This window comes from Candoia aspera, chromosome 4, assembly GCF_035149785.1.
Source record: "Candoia aspera isolate rCanAsp1 chromosome 4, rCanAsp1.hap2, whole genome shotgun sequence".
Lineage (NCBI taxonomy): Eukaryota > Metazoa > Chordata > Lepidosauria > Squamata > Boidae > Candoia > Candoia aspera.
The window spans coordinates 98,997,924-99,018,016 of NC_086156.1; the positions used below are offsets into that span (position 1 = coordinate 98,997,924).

At 43.1% G+C, this 20,093-nt stretch overlaps 1 protein-coding gene across 1 annotated transcript in view; it reads right to left on the reverse strand.

Moving 5' to 3' along the window:
* Positions 1-20,093, reverse strand: part of LOC134496772 (leukocyte immunoglobulin-like receptor subfamily B member 2) — a 64,677-nt gene that overhangs the window by 30,371 nt on the left and 14,213 nt on the right. The window contains 2 exon segments of the mRNA XM_063302482.1: positions 8,940-9,094; positions 10,953-10,969. Of these exon segments, the coding sequence (XP_063158552.1) occupies positions 8,940-9,094; positions 10,953-10,969 (172 nt within the window).

Here is a 20,093-nt window from a genome sequence, read left to right on the forward strand (position 1 = left end):
TCATATTTTTCACACATGTGGGGCAGGGGATGCATTTTGTTTCTGGTGTTTTTTTTTCTTTCTGTTATATTGTCGTAAATCTTAATACATTATATTGTTTTGATACAATGTATTAAATTTAATTAATATGTTAATTAAAATGATTTCATTGACTTGAAGATGTGTGGACTTCATGCTGGCTGAGGAATTCTGGGAGTTGAAGTCCACACATCTTCAAGTCGCCAAGGTTGAGAAACACTGCTTTATGCAGATCTCATTTCTCAGGAAGCCTCTGTGGTTTACTCATGTGCCAAGGTGAGGAGGGATGGGGAAGTGGTTGGGGAGAAGAATGAGAGAATTCCCCCTAATTTCCTCTGTTGCTTATCATAGGAGAGAGCAAGCCCATCATCCCCAAGGCTGTTTCACCCAGGAGAACAACACAAGGATGAAAAACCAGAAGGGTGATTCCCTGTGCTGGGAGAAGAGGGAAAGCTTCTTCAAGTTGTCTGTCCCTGCCTTATATGGTTAATGCAGGCATTGGCAAACAAACCAACTTAAACACCTGACTGCCTCGATAAGTATGCCTGCAAGAATGGGGGCCTTCTGCACACCAAGCAGTTCGAAAACATGCAAATGTGAGTAGATTAATTGGTACCGCTTCGGCGGGAAGGTAACGGCGTTCCGTGAGTCATGCTGGCCACATGACCCGGAAGTGTCCTATGGACAACGCCGGCTCCAAGGCTTTGAAACGGAGATGAGCACCGCCCCCTAGAGTCGGACACGACTGGACTTTACGTCAAGGGAAACCTTTACCTTTACTTAAGAATGGGGGCCAGGACTGGAGGCTATAACTGCTCCTTGTCCTGCACCCCCTAAACTATCGTACTGCCTGAGATATGGCAGAGGATATCTTTCTACAGCACTGTCAAAGGCAAATTAAGCTACAGTTGCCTGTCCAGTTGGCTTCTGGATGTGGAATGGAAAGGGGAATAATCTTGCCTTTCACCCTAATGGAGATGGGTCCTTGAGTGGGTCTTCCATCTGAGTCAGTCGCAGGACTCTGCCTTACGCCCAGAGGCATTAGTGGGTTTCCCAGGCAGACTGCAAGTCCAAGTGGACGAGCATGTGGCGTTAACATGCCTCTGTTAATGAATTTCACTAATGAAGTGTTTTTATTTGAAGGAGGCTAACCATAGGATACTGATAGTAGCATTATACCATCCATCATAAAATTTAATCAAGGTGCAGGGAAAACACCAAACAGCAGTTGATACATTCACAAACAAGCTAGCTCAGATAAATAACTGTGTCAGTAAAAATGCCTTTGCCTGCAAGACAGAGAGCGAAGTTGGAATCTCTTGGCTTCCCTTCTCAGGGATTTGCAGAACTTGGGAGCAGCCACTGAGATGGTTCTCCTCATGTTCCTGGCAAAGTTGCCTTCAGTGGTGGACAACTGAGAGAAGGACCTTTCCAAGGAACTTGCAATCTGGACTTGCTTGCTCTCATGTTGCAGAGAATTTTACACATCGAGTGTGCTGAAGACTCCAGTCTGGAAACAGATTGGTAGTTGGTGAGGATGTTGAAACAAGGAAGCCATCTGCTAATTCAGGGTTAGCGCGGCAGCAAAATCTGGGCATCCAAGCTCAGGATTCAATCCAGGAACACAAACACTGAGTGTGAATTTCTGAGGGGAGGGTAATCTTATTCAACGTGGATTCAGTCCCCATTCCTTAACCTGCCTTTCAATTGACCAAAAGCATCTCTGTCTTCTCTGGAACAAATCATGGGCTTGCCAATTGATCAGGAGGTAATGGCTTGGCTTTCAACACTCCTCTAACAATTGCTAGATCCTCAGCAAATAACAAGGAAAACTTTGATAACATGGACCAACACTGTTGTAGAGCAGGTGGCATTTAAAAGGCTGGCTACAGAGGTCATCTAAAACATGGCTGCCCTGTGAAGTTAACAACTAGACCAGGCCATATTACCATCCCTAGGAAGAGCAGCAGCTGGGGGAAGAACTGAGATCAGAAAGTAGCAAGGGACTTGTTGCAATTGCACTCTAATGAAGAATAACTGAGAAACATTGAAACCCACCTCATTCTATAGACAAAGAAAGATGAAGCTCCTGTTCCTTCTTACATGTAAGATAAAGGTAAAGGTTTCCCTTGACATTAAGTCCAGTCGTGTTCGACTCTAGGGGGCAGTGCTCATCTCCGTTTCAAAGTCGAAGAGCCGGCGTTTGTCCGTAGACACTTCCGTGGTCATGTGGCCGGCATGACTAAAAGGAACGCTGTTACCTGCCCACCGAAGCGGTGCCTATTAATCTACTCACATTTGCATGTTTTCGAACTGCTAGGTTGGCAGGAGCTGGGACTAGCAACGGGAGCTCACCCCGTCACGCGGATTTGAACCGCCAACCTTCCGATCGGCAAGCTCAGCAGCTCAGCGGTTTAACCTGCAGCGCCACCGCGTCCCTTTATTACATGTACAATCAGGGAAAATGTGGAAAAAAATATAATCAGGTAGGGAAAAAAAAGAATTCAATGGAATCAATCTTCTGTTGGGTTCCCAATCATAGTTTGCAAGACAAATACTTATTTACATACAGGCACTCACCTCCAGAGAATTTCCACTTTCCAGACAGCCACCAGCCTTGAAAAGAGACGATCTCATTAGCAGCCTTTTCTCTGAGAATCAGGAACTGAAGTGAACTAAAGTCTAACCCCCCCTCCCAGCTCCCCTGCATTTTTACTCTGTTTTAACACCCCTCTGGTCCCACCGCCCGTAAGGGAAGAATACCAACCAAGAAAAAGGATGCAGGAAGAACCTTTCATGGCCACAAGTCTTTAGCTAGCAAGGTCCTATGCATCCAGTCTGATGCTGCAGTAACCGATTTAAAAACTAAGAGGAAGCAAACAGTTCATAGGGTTTTAAACTGTTTTGTCACGCTGTGATTAAACAGAAAAAACACTTCCAATTTGATGCCTTCTTAGAAAGGCCTCTTCAGTTCGGAGCAGAAGGAATAGGGATCATTTAAAGTCTGGGGCCTCAGACACTGTTGGTATTTTTTTTAAATCCTGCTTTGATTTCTTCCTAACCTTAAGACCTGGCAATTCAGACGAGCTTCAGATTTCTTTTGACAGCTCAAACTCCATTGGATTGTAAGCTAAGCACCCCGCTTCCCTCTGTTATTGGTCAAAAAATGATCTCAAAGCTTCAGCCCTCTTTTGTCCAGTGCAGTGTTTCTCAACCTTGGCAGCTTGAAGATATGTGGACTTCAATTCCCAGAATTCCCCAGCCAGCTACTGGTCTAGTGTGTTGGAGCTATAAATCCTGCAGCACTGGTTCTTTAGCACCTCAGAAGCTACTGACTAGTAGGGTGGAAATAGGCTACAACCTGTCTGGTGAAATCCACATGGAACCTTTCCCACCTCATGCTGCATTCCATCAACTGTGGCCAACTGCAAGGGAGGTGTGTGTGTTGGGCACAGGGAAGTCAGCAGGATGTATCATGTGTCCATGTATCCATGGGCTTCAGGGATTAAAAGGCTGCCTATCCATGCTTATGATGGATTATGTCTGGCTGTGTTCACACAGCATACTTAACCTGGTTACTGAATCAACCCATGTTTTGAGTTCACTTAATATAAATAAAGCGTCCTTCAAGGGAGACTTGACCCTTGGTGACTTCATGGATACCTCCGTGTGGCTTTCTTGCCAAGAGTACGGAACTGGTTCACCATAGGTGGTTTCTAGAATATTTTACTTCCTAGTATGCCCTAAAGGCTGAGTGTTCTTGTCAGTTTCTCATCCAAGTATTAACCAGGGTGGGTTCTGCTTAGCTTCCAAGCCCAGACAGTGTTGTCTAAACTCTTCCACCTACTGAAGTATAAACTAACTGAATGGGCTGGGTTTGCATGTCAAAATCATAGTTTCCATCTTGCAAATGTAAGTTCGGGAAGGGATGACAACTCAGTCTGGCTAGGTCAGAAGTAAAGAGGCTGCAACTGGAATTCAACAGCAAGGGAGAGGTGTCAATATTTCCTCCTGTCTTAAAGCAGGAGTCTCTTGGTGTATTGTGTTATACCAGTAGGAGGAAGAGGCACAAAAATTGAACTTTGCTTTGTCTGTATAAATGGTTTGCATTTTGGTTTTTGCAATTGTTATGATTTTTCTTTTCTGGTGCTTGCAGTAAAGAGAGTTTATCAATACATTGGACCTTGAAACACTGCCTATGAAACTTCTCATTTCAGTATTGGTTGATACTTCCTCTGGCTGATAAACACTTCTAATTTCCTGGTTCCGCAAAAAGAAATGTTTACAGGTGTTGGCATACAGTTCCTACTTACTTGACAGTGGACTGTTAAGTGACTGTGCTAGTGACTTCTTCAAGAAAAATTTAAAATCTGAGCTGTCACAAATGTATCTGACTGATTAGACAGACTTGTCACAAGTTCATGTGGATCTGAGATCACTCAGTTATTGTAACCTGACACTTGGCATATGGGTAATATACTGTAAGTGGTAAAAACCACCACCACCACCAAACCCTTCTTTGTGTTTTTCAGACCACATGACTGAAGCTCATGACTGAGGCTAGGAGTGGTGGAACATTAAAGATAAGGAGTTGTTGGTAGGAAGTAGAATGACGCCCACAGATAGAACTGAAGAAGTTGGAGATGATTAAGTTGGGCAGCCAGGTTAAAACCCTTCAGTCTTGGAATTATGTAACAGATGGGAGGTCATGCAGGCCAAAACTGCATCTGGACAGATGGATTAGGAGGCAAGGACCTGAAAGTTCAGGAATGTCCTGCTCTCAGCTCAAATAAAATAGCTTTAATGGGGAATACTGATGCTCCTCTAATTGGAATTCTTTCCAATTACATAGAATACTACAGGCAAGTATTAGATGATGTGGACATTTTCCAGGATGACCCTGGGGCTGATTCTCACGGAATGGGAGGCTTGGAAAACTGGCCTGGACAAGATGAGATTTGCATTTTGTATTAAATCATGATAAATTGCTCATTTTCTAGTGTTTATATTGTTACTTCTGTGTTTATGAAATTATAGTCAGCCACTTCTCAGCGACTCTTCAAGGTTCCCAAGGATAAAACACAACACAGTCAACTAAAACACCCATAGTACAATTCTAATAATGAATACGAATGTGCATACACCCCCCATTTCTGAGAAGGGAGAAGTTTTGGAAATACCCAAATTTCCATTTTAGTGGAAGGAAGTCACAGCATATTTATATTGTTTCTGTGACTCTAGTCAATTTACATGTTAAATACATCGCAGCAGCTGCTGAGGCTAGTGAATTTGGCAGAACTTAAAACACTAAGCAAAATCCGATCTGATCAGTATCTGGATGGAAGACCACCAGGAATCCTAGAGCTGTAGGCTAGACTGAGTAGTTGAAAAAACATCCCTAGAAGAAAGCTATGGCAAAACAAACCTATGCTTTGCCGAGAAAATTACAGGTGCTCAGATGTGGAATTCAAGGGAGCCTTTACTTTATGCGCTAAGTAGTGTAGTATAATTTAATACTCCCATACTCCCATAGACCCATATAACCATTCAATTTTATGGTAATATCTTGAAAATAAATCTCAGACTTTATTATGTATTACTCAGGGCTGTTCTCTATGGCAGCCTGAAGCTGCTGGTCTCCTGTGGCGAGACCAGTTTTCTCGTTCAATTTCAGAGTAAGACATAGTAATATGTTGGTCTATGACCATAATAAAGATTTGATTTGAAGACACAGTAAGACACAGCCAGTGTTCTAGGCTTCAGGCTCCCCACTTAAAGTGACTCCACAAGAAAAAGAAAACTAGGAATAAAAAGGAAGAAATTCAAGTATAGATTCAGGAAACAAGTCTTGCAGGACTTAAGAGTCCAGAAGGTAGCACTGGCCGGCTTTCCTGGCTCTGGCTGACAAGATCCCAGTAAGGCAATTTACTTGCTCTCAAAGTCCTCCTCTGAGATTAGGATTGAAAGGCCAGACAGGACTAGGAAGTTCCCTCTAAGTGGGGTTTCATGGAAGAGTATATGCAACTTGAAAGGCAGAACAGCTCCTGCAATACAAATTCTTCAGAGAAGTAGTATCAACCATGTGTTGGTGGTGTAAATCCAATGGCACTGACTGACTTACCACAAGGAGGCGGTGTGAGTGTGTGTGTGTGTGTCCGTGCATGTGTGTGTGTTAGACAATTCAGGATTTATTCTCTGTCCTCTCTTTGTCTATCACTCTGCCTGCTCTTTGTCTAAGACAGGCTTTCTCAATTTTCTGACCCTGGAGGAAGCCTTGAAATATTTTCCAGGCTGTGGGGAACCCCTGCACCTCCAGGCTCAAATATAGGCCAGAAGTTACAAAATGATTATATTCGTTCATGTGTAGGCCTGTATAGATGCATTAACGGTGTTCTTGAACTAAAAATAAAGAATGAAATTTACCTCTTTAAAGTGAAGTTGCCTGAATTTGAAATAATTTTTTAAATAAATCGTGATCTCCCAGGGAGCCCCTAGGGACCTCTCGCAGGACCCTAGGGCTTCACGGAACCCTGGCTGAGAAACCCTGGCCTAAGAGATTGCTAATCCCAGGTCACTTCCTTCTGCTCTTGTGGTGGATTTCGGCGATGCTGCTGGTTCTCAGGAAGGAGGAAGCACATTCCAAGGAGTTGGAGATAAGCAGAGGCACAATCCAGGGGGCAATGGTGGGAAAATGAAGAGGTTCAGGATAGCCCCGCCCTAGAGCTCTCCCAGGTTATTTCCCCTTAGGTTAGGTAGAGTAGCTTTAGTCTGGCAAGATTCTGTTTGTACGGTGTGAGCAAATAAAGAACTGGAGTTTGAATAGACTGACTCTTCGTTGTTCTTGGGCTGGGCCTGACAGCTCTTCTTCCAAGGCACACATGCACAGAGCCCATATTCTTTGACCCTCATCTGGTAGGATGTAGTTAGCTAGGTGATAGGTTTTGCCTATCCCTACCCTGTATTTCCTGTAAATATATCTTTCTGTTAGTTACAAAACCTGCTTTAGTAATCCTTGCTCAAATAGGATTCCCACTCTCAGGAACACACAGGTGCACACAGACAGAACTTCAACAAAGCCAGCATAGCCTACCAACAGTTAGTCTCCAAACAGAAGGAGCCGCAAATTACTCCTGTTTTTCCCAGCACTACAGCTTGGAAATCTCTATTATATCCTCTGTCCCTGTGATCCTGGGTTTGCCTTGTCGCCAGGCCATGACGGACACAGCCTTGTCCTCCTGTCTTCCATGTTGCTAAAACTCTCTGCTATAAGTTGCCATGGTCCTGCTACAATGCCAGGGTGTGTCGATTTCCTTTCACTTTACTTTTCAAGGACATGTGCACATCACCAGATGTGATCATTTGTTGGAGAATTCCCACAACAGGTAACCCTGAGATGAGAAAGGTGGCTGTACCTGTCAGCCTTCCCAGATAGACCAGACAGGAAACAGATGAGCTAATTCTACTTTATTGTAAGGTTACATTAACAGAATCTTGCAAGTCTGGAAGTACAAATCTCCCGCTGTCTCCTTTACAGCCCAAGAAACTACAGAGGGTCCCTTCTGAGTCTCCTGTTCCACCCACTATCCAGCTGCGGGCCATGCCCTCTCTTATCTGACCATTCCCTAGGCAGCATCTCTTTGCCCTGTATAGGTCTTTCACACATACCATTACATCCCACATACCATTACATCCCACATACCATTACATCCCACATACCATTACAGAAGGTGAACAAAAAGGTGAAAGGTCCCCTGTGCAAGCACTGAGTCATGTCTGACCCTTTGGGGGGACGCCGCTTTTGCGATGTTTTCTTGGCAGAATATGGCAGGGTGGTTTGCCGTTGCCTTCCCCAGTCGTCACCTTCCCCAGAAAGCTGGGTGCTCATTTTACCAACCTCGGAAGGATGGAAGGCTGAGTTGAGCTGAGCCGGCTACCCGAGGGAGAATCCAGCTTCCGCTGGGATTGAACCCGGGTCATGGGGAGGGTTTCGGTTGCAATACTGCCGCCCACCACTCTGCACCACACGAGACGAGTCAGGACAATATATCATGTCATTAGAATGTCATATAGCCATTGCAAAGGCTGCATTTTGCTATTGTTGGAAGCCTCTTATTTTCAGAACATGTTTTCGTAAAGGTTAAAAGGCTCAGGATTTCCTGACATTGATGGAAATTTTGACAACTTTCTCACCTTTTAAAATATAGTAAGGATGTTCAAATCAGCCTTATCCATGCTAGTTCTAGAACCTAAAGACTCATTACTGTGTCTGGCAACCAAGGAACCACTGGGACCAGCTGCAAAAGGGGATTCTCACCCTATAATGTGGCTGGTAGTTGTGGCGTAAACAATATCTAGGTGCAGGCTAGCCTACCTTCACAAGAGATAAGGGTCTTCCCTGCCTCGTGGAAAAGTCAAGAAAAAGCAAGCAAGATGCTAATGGCTCTGACAGGCCTCTAGACAGGGTTCATATTTAAAAGCAAAAATTACTCTTATGCTGTCGCTTTTAAAAAATGTGTATCTTACTAATCAGAACTCTGAAGGAGCTTTTTCTTATATATTCATTTCCAGCCCTGATTACAGTTATAGAGTTCTGATACCAATAACTCCCATAGTGAGTCTCTCAACATCTCCCTGTCTGGTCCTTTCTGCTGTTGGCCAACCTCAGCTTTAGAAAGAGTTGGACTTGAGCTGTGGGATTCCAGGATTCAGTTTGCAGTGTTGGATATTATAATAATCTGTTTGTGAAGACACTTATGGGCAGGATATGTGCCTGCCTGAGCCCAGCATATCCCTGAGATTGAACAATTAAAACCGTGGAGGAGGAAGTGTAGACACAAGATGTTCTGAACATGCGTATCCGTGGTACAGAAGGGTATTCCAACATCTCAGAATGATCTTCACTTCTGAATAGCCTTGCCTACTGGATCTCCTTAGTTCTATTGTCAGACACTGCTGCATAGACACAGGGTTCAGGGGCTGTATTAGGAAGGGCTGTTGATCTGGTCTTCAGTGAGCTGTGGTTTATTGCAGCATAAGAAACTTCATCAGGGGCTTCCTCGACAGCGAGTTCTGAGAGCTACAGAAAACAAAAGAACGAGATTGAGGGTACAGTGCCTCTGCTGATGTTTCAATGGAAGCCTTTAAGGATGCTCTAAAGAAACATTAAGTGTGGCCTCTTCTGAACAATGAAAATAGCTACATGATGCTTGGGGCATCCGTACCTAACTGTTTCCTCAGCTCTCTGATGCTCTGTTGTATATGGTTCAAGGTGACACTTCAACTCTGAGTTGAATTTACTCATCAACTTTACAGAGGAAGCCATCAGCACATAGTCAACATGCCATAGGGAGAATATGTTCCATGGAAGGGCAGATTTTGCTCTGTTAGAAACAGAGCAAAATTTGTTGTATTGTATTTTTTCTCGAAAGAGTATTTGGAGGACGCTTTACTTGAACACATGGGTTCCTCCAGTTATCATCCACACCCTGATTGCATAATCTGGAGTTATACAGGGACTGATTTTGGTTTCATCTTAAAAAGGAGAGTGTAGAAAGCAGAACTGGCCACGTGCCTTGTGGTTCTGAATAAGCAAATTTCATTCCACATTCTCATAATTAGGCAGAATCTTGCCCCAGACAAGAATGAATGTTTGGAGAAACCATGAAGAAAACTTCCAGGGTTGAGTTGAGGCTCCCTAAAAGTTCCATTATAACTTTTGCAGATATGTGCCCTCAGGTGACATGGGGCATTGGAAACCATTATTTAGTGATGTGTTGGAGAAACAGGTTTGGAAATCAAGTATGTTTATCAGTAGTTATTTTTTGCCTCTTGATTGATTAAGTGCCATCAAGTCAGCTTCAACTTTTAGCGATCACATTAACAGACCTTTTCCAGGATGATCTGTCCCCAGCCTGGCCCTTCAGATCCCCCAATGGTGCACCATCACTACTGTAGTTAAGTCCATCCAAAGTGCTGATGTCATTTCTTTTCTCTTTCTTTCCACTTTTCCCAGCATTATGGACTTCTCAAGGAAGCTGGGTTTTTGCGTAATGTGTCCCAAACATGATAGTTTGAACCTTCTTCTCCTCCTTCTCCTTCTCCTCCTCCTCCTTCTCCTCCTCCTCCTCCTTCTCCTCCTTCTTCTCCTCCTTCTCCTCCTCCTCCTCCTCCTTCTTCTTCTTCTTCTTTTGGTGACTTGAGTAAGAACTTTGGATTGATTTGTTCTATAATCCATCTGGTTTCTTTTCTGGGCTATCCTTGATATCCTCAAGAATCTTCTTCAACTCCAACTTCTGATCAATGTTTAAAAGCATCAGTACCTTTCTACCTTGCTTCTTCAAAGTCCAAATTTCACTCCCACAGAGTGTCACAAAGAAAAACATTGCCTGCACAATTCTAATCTTTATAGATATACAATAGATACATCATGGTACCACAATACATTTTTCTAAGACCTTCATTGCTACCCTACTGAGTGCTAATCTCTGGCCTATTTCTTGACGGCTGGTTCCTTTATTGCTAATAGTTGATCTTAAAAGGCAGAAGCCATCCACCACTTCAATATCTCTGTTGCTAATTCTAAGGCTGGTTGCTGTACCTATTGTCATTAGTTTGGTCTTCTTGGTTCCATTTTTCATTGTGCTCTTTGCTTTTCATTATTACAGCTTGCAGGATCATTTGCATTCTTGGCTACCAAGTAGCGTTGTCAGCATAGCACAGGTCACTGATGCTCCTTCTTCCAGTTTTAAATCCATCTTCTTCCAATCCAGCCTCCTTCAATATTTATTCAGCATATAGGTTGAAAAAATAGAGTGTACATTCAAACTTACCTTGAAAACTTGCACGCTGCTTGTGATCACTTAGGAAACCCAATAAAAGTATTGGCCTAGCATGAAATGTGAAGTTTTTCTTAAGGCCAAGATAGCTCTCTTTGCTTTTTTGTGAAACTCACCTTCAAACACTTGTTCTAAAAATGCGAATTAGCCCTGCCATATTGATTTATGACATACAGATTCATGGATGATATGTTGACAGTTATAGGTTTGTAGTGTGTAGAGGATGTTTCTTACCATCTTCACTGGTAGATTTCTTTCTCTGGTAGTAGAGCCTGTAAGTCAAAGAGATCTTGTGAAAATCTTTCCCCAGTCCATTTTAAATGAGAAATGCTGGCTTACTTTCTACACCTAAAGGCCTTGTCTTAAAGTAGGGATGGTCTTACTGTCTGGCTGCATATTACTTGCATTAAGAGAATTCTGCAATGAAGTAAATTTTACATTAGTTTTCTGTACCCCGCAGAAATGCAGCGAATTTTCAAGCAAGTCATTGTACATACCACGAGTTGGGAGGTGGAGAAATACAATAAATAAATAAATAAATAAATAAATAAATAAATAAATAAAATCACAGAATCATAGTTGGAAAGGTTCCAATCTTCTGGAAGACTGGAGGAGACCATCCAGTGATGTGGTGTCCTCACCACAGAATTTGCGGGTGGATTTTAAGGATAGGAATGAGAAGGGGGATCTCTGAAGGGAAAATCATTCACGCTCCCTTCTTAAACACATTTGTTCCAAAGGTGAACATAGCAGTAGGGACATACCACTCTGTTCCCACCTTTTATACCTCCTCCAACCTGAAAAGTAGACTAAAGTCACATTATTGGCAGTTCAGTATCAGAACGTTGGTGGCCAGAAATAATTGTTAAGGGCATTCCTTCTTTTAATAAAAGAAACAAATCTTAGATTCTCCTTTACATCAATTTAATGTATTTGCAATATTTATAGACTACTCTAAGCAATAGCAGCAAACAACTGCTGTTCTAAAATACAATAATTAAATAATAATAGTACAGGTAGTCCTCAACTTATGACCATTTGTTTAGTGACCGTTTGAGGTTACAACAGCACTGAAAAAAGTGACTTACCACCAGTCCTCGCACTTATAACTGTTGCAGCATCCCTGCGGTTACGTGATAAAACTTAAGGTGTTTGGCAACCGGCTCACATTTACACTGGATACAGTGTTCTGGGATCACATTATCACCATTTGCAACCTTCCCACCTGGCTTTCAACAAGCAAAGTCAATGGGAGAAGTCAGATTTGCTTAATGACTGTGGCAAAAAAGATCATAAAATCGGATGTGACTCACTGAACAACCGCCTCGCATAGCAGTGGAAGTTCCAGTCTCAGCTGTGGTCATAAGTTGAGGACTACCTTTAATAATAAGAAGCTACCTATGATGGTTACCTCAACCCAGCTAAAGACTGAAAGCTTGCTGGAATAATACAGCTTTAACTTCCTTCCCAAAACCAAGTCAGTTTGGAGCCATTTCTACTCCTAGTGGGCATTGTCCCTGTGCTTTCTGCAACCTGTTTCCTTGCTATCATAAGGACTAGAATCTTATTTCGTTTTTAAAGGAAAACAGTTCTCTTTCTCACACATACTGCATCTTTGTCCTATGAACATGCTTTTATCAAAAGAGACTCTTAAGCAAACATGAAGAAGTATACCTTTAATCTCAGCTGCTGTAAAGCAACCCATATCTCTTACCTTTTCTCCTTTTTCTGTACAAAATGAGGACAAGTATCAGGATAGCCAGAAGGAAAAGGACTGCAGCAGTCGATGCCCATAGAGCTGTTGAGAATCCAGCTGTAAAACCATGGACATCTTGATTAGAGGGCTAATAATGCCATCTAATAAATGTATAGTTGGCTATGACTGACTGACTACCAGTTGTGATTTTTTGACCAGTCCACCCGTCTGTTCATCTTCTCAACCTCCCTACTTTCCAGTGTCTTGACAACCCTCTTAAAGATTCTAGGCAAGATATAGTTAAGGAAGAAAACAGTGGTCTTCTCCAGTTTATTTATTTCATTTATATACTGTCTTTATTTTGTACAATTTGAGGCAGGGTACATAATGCTCCCTCCTCCTATTTTCCCACAACAACAATCCTAAGAGGTGGGTTGGGTTAAGGGAGAGGGACTGGCCCAAGGTTACCCAGCTAGCTTCTGTACCTAAAGGAGGACTAGAACTCACGGTTTCCTAGTTTCTAGTCTACCATTTTAACCACTACAGCACAGTGGCTTTTTGGACTTGTCTTGCTCCACTCACCAGCTCATTACCACCAATCATCTAGTACGAAGAATACAAGAACTGCTTGTTGGTTTTTAAAATCCATTTGATGGTAGTTTACAGACAATGCTTGTTGTTTTTTATTCGTTTAGTTGCTTCCAACTCTTCGTGACTTCATGGACCAGCCCACGCCAGAGCTTCCTGTTGGTCGTCAACACCCCCAGCTCCCCCAGGGACGAGTCCGTCACCTTTAGAATATCATCCATCCACCTTGCCCTTGGTCAGCCCCTCTTCCTTTTGCCTTCCACTCTCCCCAGCATCAGCATCTTCTCCAGGGTGTCCTGTCTTCTCATTATGTGGCCAAAGTATTTCAGTTTTGCCTTTAATATCATTCCCTCAAGTAAGCAGTCTGGCTTTCTTACCTGGAGGATGAACTGATTTGATCTTCTTGCAGTCCAAGGCACTCTCAGAATTTTCCTCCAACACCACAGTTCAAAAGCATCTATCTGCCTTCTCTCAGCCTTCCTTATGGTCCAGCTCTCGCAGCCATATGTTACTATGGGGAACACCATTGCTTTAACTATGCGGACCTTTGTTGTCAGTGTGATGTCTCTGCTCTTAACTATTTTATCGAGATTTGTCATTGCTCTTCTCCCAAGGATTAAGCGTCTTCTGATTTCCTGACTGCAGTCAGCAAAGGATTGTTACCTTGTCGTGGTGCTGGAGCTTGAGCACCTCAATGATGCCATGAGCTAAACCTTGAAGGGCCACCCAAGATGGGAAGGTCATGACAGAGAGGTCAGACTAAATGCGATCCCTGGGGAAGGTAATGGCAACCCACCCCAGTATTCTTGCTGTGAAAACTAAATGGATCATTACAACCAGAGATATGTCGGTATACCATTGGAAGATGAGACCCAAAGCCGAAAGGACGGCTAACGGCCAACGGTGCTGGTGGTGAATGGTGAATCCGATGTTCTAAGGATCAACACACCATTGGAACCTGGAATGTAAGATCTATGAGCCAGGGCAAATTGGATGTGGTTATTGGTGAGATGTCAAGATTAAAGATAGACATTTTGGGCGTCAGTGAACTGAAATGGACTGGAATGGGCCACTTCACATCAAATGACCACCAGATCTATTACTGTGGACAAGAGGACCACAGAAGAAATGGAGTAGCCTTCATAATTAATAGTCAAGTGGCTAAAGCAGTGCTCAGATACGATCCAAAAAACGATAGAATGATCTCAATTCAAATTCAGGGCAAGCCATCTAACATCACAGTGATCCAAATATACGCCCCAACCACAGATGCCGAAGAAGCTGAAGTAGAGCAGTTCTATGAGGATCTGCAGCACCTACTGGACAACACGCCTAAAAGAGATGTTATTTTCATCACGGGAGACTGGAATGCCAAGGTGGGCAGTCAAATGACACCTGGAATTACAGGTAAGCATGGCCTGGGAGAACAAAACGAAGCAGGACATAGGCTGATAGAATTTTGCCAAGACAATTCACTCTGCATAACAAACACTCTCTTCCAACAACCTAAGAGACGGCTTTATATGTGGACTTCATGAGATGGACAACACCGAAATCAGATTGACTACATCCTTTGCAGCCAAAGGTGGCACACATCTATACAGTCGGTAAAAACAAGACCTGGAGCTGACTGTAGTTCTGATCACGAACTTCTTGCACAATTTAGGATCAGACTAAAGAGATTAGGGAAGAGCCACAGATCAGCTAGGTATGAGCTCACTAATATTCCTAAGGAATATGCAGTGGAGGTGAAGAATCGATTTAAGGGACTGGACTTAGTAGATAGGGTCCCGGAAGAACTATGGACAGAAGTTCGCAACATTGTTCAGGAGGTGGCAACAAAATACATCCCAAAGAAAGAGAAAACCAAGAAGGCAAAATGGCTGTCTGCTGAGACACTAGAAGTAGCCCAAGAAAGAAGGAAAGCAAAAGGCAACAGTGATAGGGGGAGATATGCCCAATTAAATGCACAATTCCAGAGGTTAGACAGAAGAGATAAGGAATTATTTTTAAACAAGCAATGTACGGAAGTGGAAGAAGACAATAGAATAGGAAGGACAAGAGACCTCTTCCAGAAAATTAGAAACATCAGAGGTAAATTCCAGGCCAAAATGGGTATGATCAAAAACAAAGATGGCAAGGACCTAACAGAAGAAGAAGAGATCAAGAAAAGGTGGCAAGAATATACGGAAGACCTGTATAGGAAGGATAACAATATCGGGAATAGCTTTGACGGTGTGGTCAGTGAGCTAGAGCCAGACATCCTGAAGAGTGAGGTTGAATGGGCCTTAAGAAGCATTGCTAATAACAAGGCAGCAGGAGACGACGGCATCCCAGCTGAACTGTTCAAAACCTTGCGAGATGATGCTGTCAAGGTAATGCATGCTATATGCCAGCAAATTTGGAAAACACAAGAATGGCCATCAGTTTGGAAAAGATCAACTTATATACCCATACCAAAAAAGGGAAACACTAAAGAATGTTCAAACTATCGAACAGTGGCACTCATTTCACATGCCAGTAAGGCAATGCTCAAGATCCTGCAAGGTAGACTTCAGCAATTCATGGAGCGAGAATTGCCAGATGTACAAGCTGAGTTTAGAAACGGCAGAGGAACTAGGGACCAAATTGCCAATATCCGCTGGATAATGGAAAAAGCCAGGGAGTTTCAGAAAAACATCTATTTCTGTTTTATTGACTATTCTAAAGCCTTTGCCTGTGTGGACCAGAACAAATTGTGGCAAGTTCTTAGCGGTATGGGGATACCAAGCCATCTTGTATGCCTCCTGAAGAATCTGTATAACGACCAAGTAGCAACAGTAAGAACAGACCATGGAACAACGGACTGGTTTAAGATTGGGAAAGGAGTGCGGCAGGGCTGTATCCTCTCACCCTACCTATTCAACTTGTATGCAGAACACATCATGCGACATGCTGGGCTTGAGGAATCCAAGACTGGAGTTAAAATCGCTGGAAGAAACTTTAACAATCTCAGATACGCAGATGATACCACTTTGATGGCTGAAAGCGAAGAGGAACTGAGGAGCCTTATGATGAAGGTGAAAGAAGAAAGTGCAAAAGCTGGCTTGCAGCTAAACCTCAAAAAAACCAAGATTATGGCAACCAGCTTGATTGATAACTGGCAAATAGAGGGAGAAAATGTAGAAGCAGTGAAAGACTTTGTATTTCTAGGTGTGAAGATTACTGCAGATGCTGACTGCAGTCAGGAAATCAGAAGACGCTTAATCCTTGGGAGAAGAGCAATGACAAATCTCGATAAAATAGTTAAGAGCAGAGACATCATACTGACAACAAAGGTCCGCATAGTTAAAGCAATGGTGTTCCCCGTAGTAACATATGGCTGCGAGAGCTGGACCATAAGGAAGGCTGAGAGAAGGAAGATCGATGTTTTTGAACTGTGGTGTTGGAGGAAAATTCTGAGAGTGCCTTGGACTGCAAGAAGATCAAACCAGTCCATCCTCCAGAAAATAAAGCCAGTCTGCTCACTTGCGGGAATGGTATTAAAGGCAAAACTGAAATACTTTGGCCACATAATGAGAAGACAGGACACCCTGGAGAAGATGCTGATGCTAGGGAGAGTGGAGGGCAAAAGGAAGAGGGGCTGACCAAGGGCAAGGTGGATGGATGATATTCTAGAGGTGACAGACTCGTCCCTGGGGGAGCTGGGGGTGTTGATGACCGACAGGAAGCTCTGGCGTGGGCTGGTCCATGAAGTCACGAAGAGTCGGAAGCGACTAAACAAATAAACAACAAGAAACAACAGTCAGCATCTGCAGTAATCTTCGCACCTAGAAATACAAAGTCTTTCACTGCTTCTACATTTTCTCCCTCTGTTTGCCAGTTATCAATCAAGCTGGTTGCCATAATCTTGGTTTTTTTGAGGTTTAGCTGCAAGCCAGCTTTTGCACTTTCTTCTTTCACCTTCATCATAAGGCTCCTCAGTTCCTCTTCACTTTCAGCCATCAAAGTGGTATCATCTGCGTATCTGAGATTGTTAAAGTTTCTTCCAGCGATTTTAACTCCAGCCTTGGATTCCTCAAGCCCAGCATGTTGCATGATGTGTTCTGCGTACAAGTTGAATAGGTAGGGTGAGAGTATACAGCCCTGCCGCACTCCTTTCCCAATCTTAAACCAGTCCGTTGTTCCATGGTCTGTTCTTACTGTTGCTACTTGGTTGTTATACAGATTCTTCAGGAGGCATACAAGAACCAGAATATGCAGCTGAGAGAAATCTCTCCTCTCAGCAAACAGCCTTTAAATATGTTTGTTTTCTGTAAATAAAATTATTTTTATAGAAATGCCTGGTGTGTGACTTTTCTGATCTCTCCTGGGCCAAATGCTTTCCTAGCAATCTGCCAACAGGTTATGGGCCCAGTAAGCAGCCCAGTAAACCCACTAAGAAGCCCAATAAAACCCCAGAGAGAACAGAGAGATCAGCTCCGCACCTCATGCACAATTTAAAGGCAGTTAGCAAAGATCTGTGAAGATTTTCTTTGGAGCCACCTGGAGATTTTCCAGAAACTGCTGGTCTGCAGGACAAAGAAGCCAGCTGAGGTGACTTGCAAAAGAAGGACGAAGCCATGGCTACCTCCCAGCCCTCAGCGATGCCTCTGGAGCACCTATCAGAGACCAACTATTTGAATTGGGCCCTGAAGATGGAGATGTATCTTCGCAGAGAGAATCTTTGGCTGCCAATTGGTGAGCAAACCCCCCAAAATCCCAGTCCTGAATGGCTGAGACAGGATGAGCGGGCTAGAGCCACCATTATCCTGGGAGTTGAGGACAATCAGCTAGTCCACGTGCGAGGCATGCAATCTGCAAAGCAACTTTGGGACGCTTTGAGAGACTTTTATGTAAAGGCAACAGCAGGGAGTAAAGTTACCCTGACAAAAAAGCTGTACAAAGCCTGCCTTGCAGAAGGAGATAGCCTTCCTGAGCACCTGCATCATATTCAGCAGCTGTTTGTTGAGTTGCAGGAGAGAGGAATGGAATTTACACCTCTCACAAAATCCTATATCCTCCTGTCCTCACTGAATGAAATGTGGGACATGGTGATTTGTACCCTGGAGGCTATGCCTGAAGCAGACCTCACCCCATCATATGTTACACAGCGCTTACTTGCTGAAAGGGAGAAGAGAGAGGAAAGATCACCCCCATCTCTTCTGGAAAGCTGCAGTACCAGAAAACAAGGGAAAAGAAGGAAAAGGAAGCTGAGGCCACAGCGCTAGCCAGCCAGCGATGCTTCACTTGTGGTTCAGCTGGACATTTGCAGAAAGACTGTGCCTTGAGACCCAAGAGTAGAAAGACAGAGAAGAAGAACACAAGGGCAACACAGAAGAAGGCTCTTCAGACAACCCAAATTGCACAGGTTGCTGAGAAGTGTAATTCTGATGTATGGGTGTTAGATTCTGGGGCCAACTGTCATTTATGTAATTGTAAAAGCTCTTTTGTGTCACTGTCTAAAACTGACAAAGTGTATCTTTGGCTGATGGGCCTGTGACCAAAATTATGGGACAAGGTGACATGTATTTATCCTGCTTGGGAGAAACTGTAAAAGGTGTGTTGTATGTGCCAAATTTACAATCAAACCTTTTATCTGTGGCACAATTGGCTGCAACAGGGTATGTCATAACATTTAAGAAAAATGGTTGTGAGCTACGTAAAAATGGAAAATTGTGTGCTACTGGTATATTAAAAGACTCCTTGTACATTGTGCAAAATGCAAGGAAGCCAAGCTGCAAGACTGCAGTTGGCAACATGCCATATCATGACCAATGTGTACACCTGATGCATAGGAGAGTTGGTCATGCTAATTTCAAGTATATAGCACAAATGCCACAGCTGTGTGCTGACCTAAAGATAAAACCCTGTGATAAATACTTAGATTGTGTAGTTTGCAAAGATGCGAAACACATAAAGCTCCTGTGAGTAAGTACAGTGACAGAGTTACAACTAGACCTTTGGAAATTGTACACTCTGACATTATTGGTCCTTTTGCTCCAAGTCTTGGACAAGCAAGGTATGCAATGACCATCATTGATGATTTCTCAAGATACACATTTATCTACATCTTAAAACATAAAGATGAGGCATTTGAGAAATTTAAAGGTTTTGTGACATGGGCAAATGGAAAATTCCCTAGGCCTGTATCTGCACTCCAGTGTGATAGAGGAGGAGAGTACCTTTCTCACAAATTCAAAAAGTTCCTAGTGGAAAAGGGGATAGAACAAATTCTTTCGAACCCTTACACCCCTCAGCAAAATGGTGTTGCTGAAAGAAAGGGCAGAACCTTGCAAAATGCGATGGAATGCATGCATAAAGATTCACATCTATCCTTTAAGTATTGGGGAGAGGCAATATCTACTGCCTGTTATGTACAAAACAGATTGTATAACTGTGATTCAGGATACTCCATTCCATTTGTTTTATGGTGTGAAACCAAAGGTAAACCATTTGAGAGTGTTTGGTAGCACCGCTTAGGTTCATATTCCAAAACAACAGAGAAGGAAAGGAGGCCCCACAACAAAGAAAGCCATCTTTGTTGGCTATGAACAAAGCCAGAGGAGCTACAGGTTCATAATGGGAGAGAAATTGATAATTAGCAAAAGCACTTCTTTTGCTGAACAAAACTGGGGGAGATTAAATTCTAGCTCTCCGGTTGATCTGACCACTACAAGAGAACAGCAAGGACTTGCTGATCGTGATCTTTTGCCTGATGAGGACATTAAACCAGAAAAGCAAACTGAAGATCTGTCTGATGAGACAGATGCTTCTCAGGAAAGTGATAGGAGTCAAAATGTAAGACCTGTATTACCTTGCAGATCTCAGAGAAGTAATAAAGGCGTTCCTCCATCACGTTTTCAGGCTGAAACAGTAAAGGCTTTTCACATATTCACAGAACCTGAGTCTTTAGAACAAGTGAATGCTTTACCACC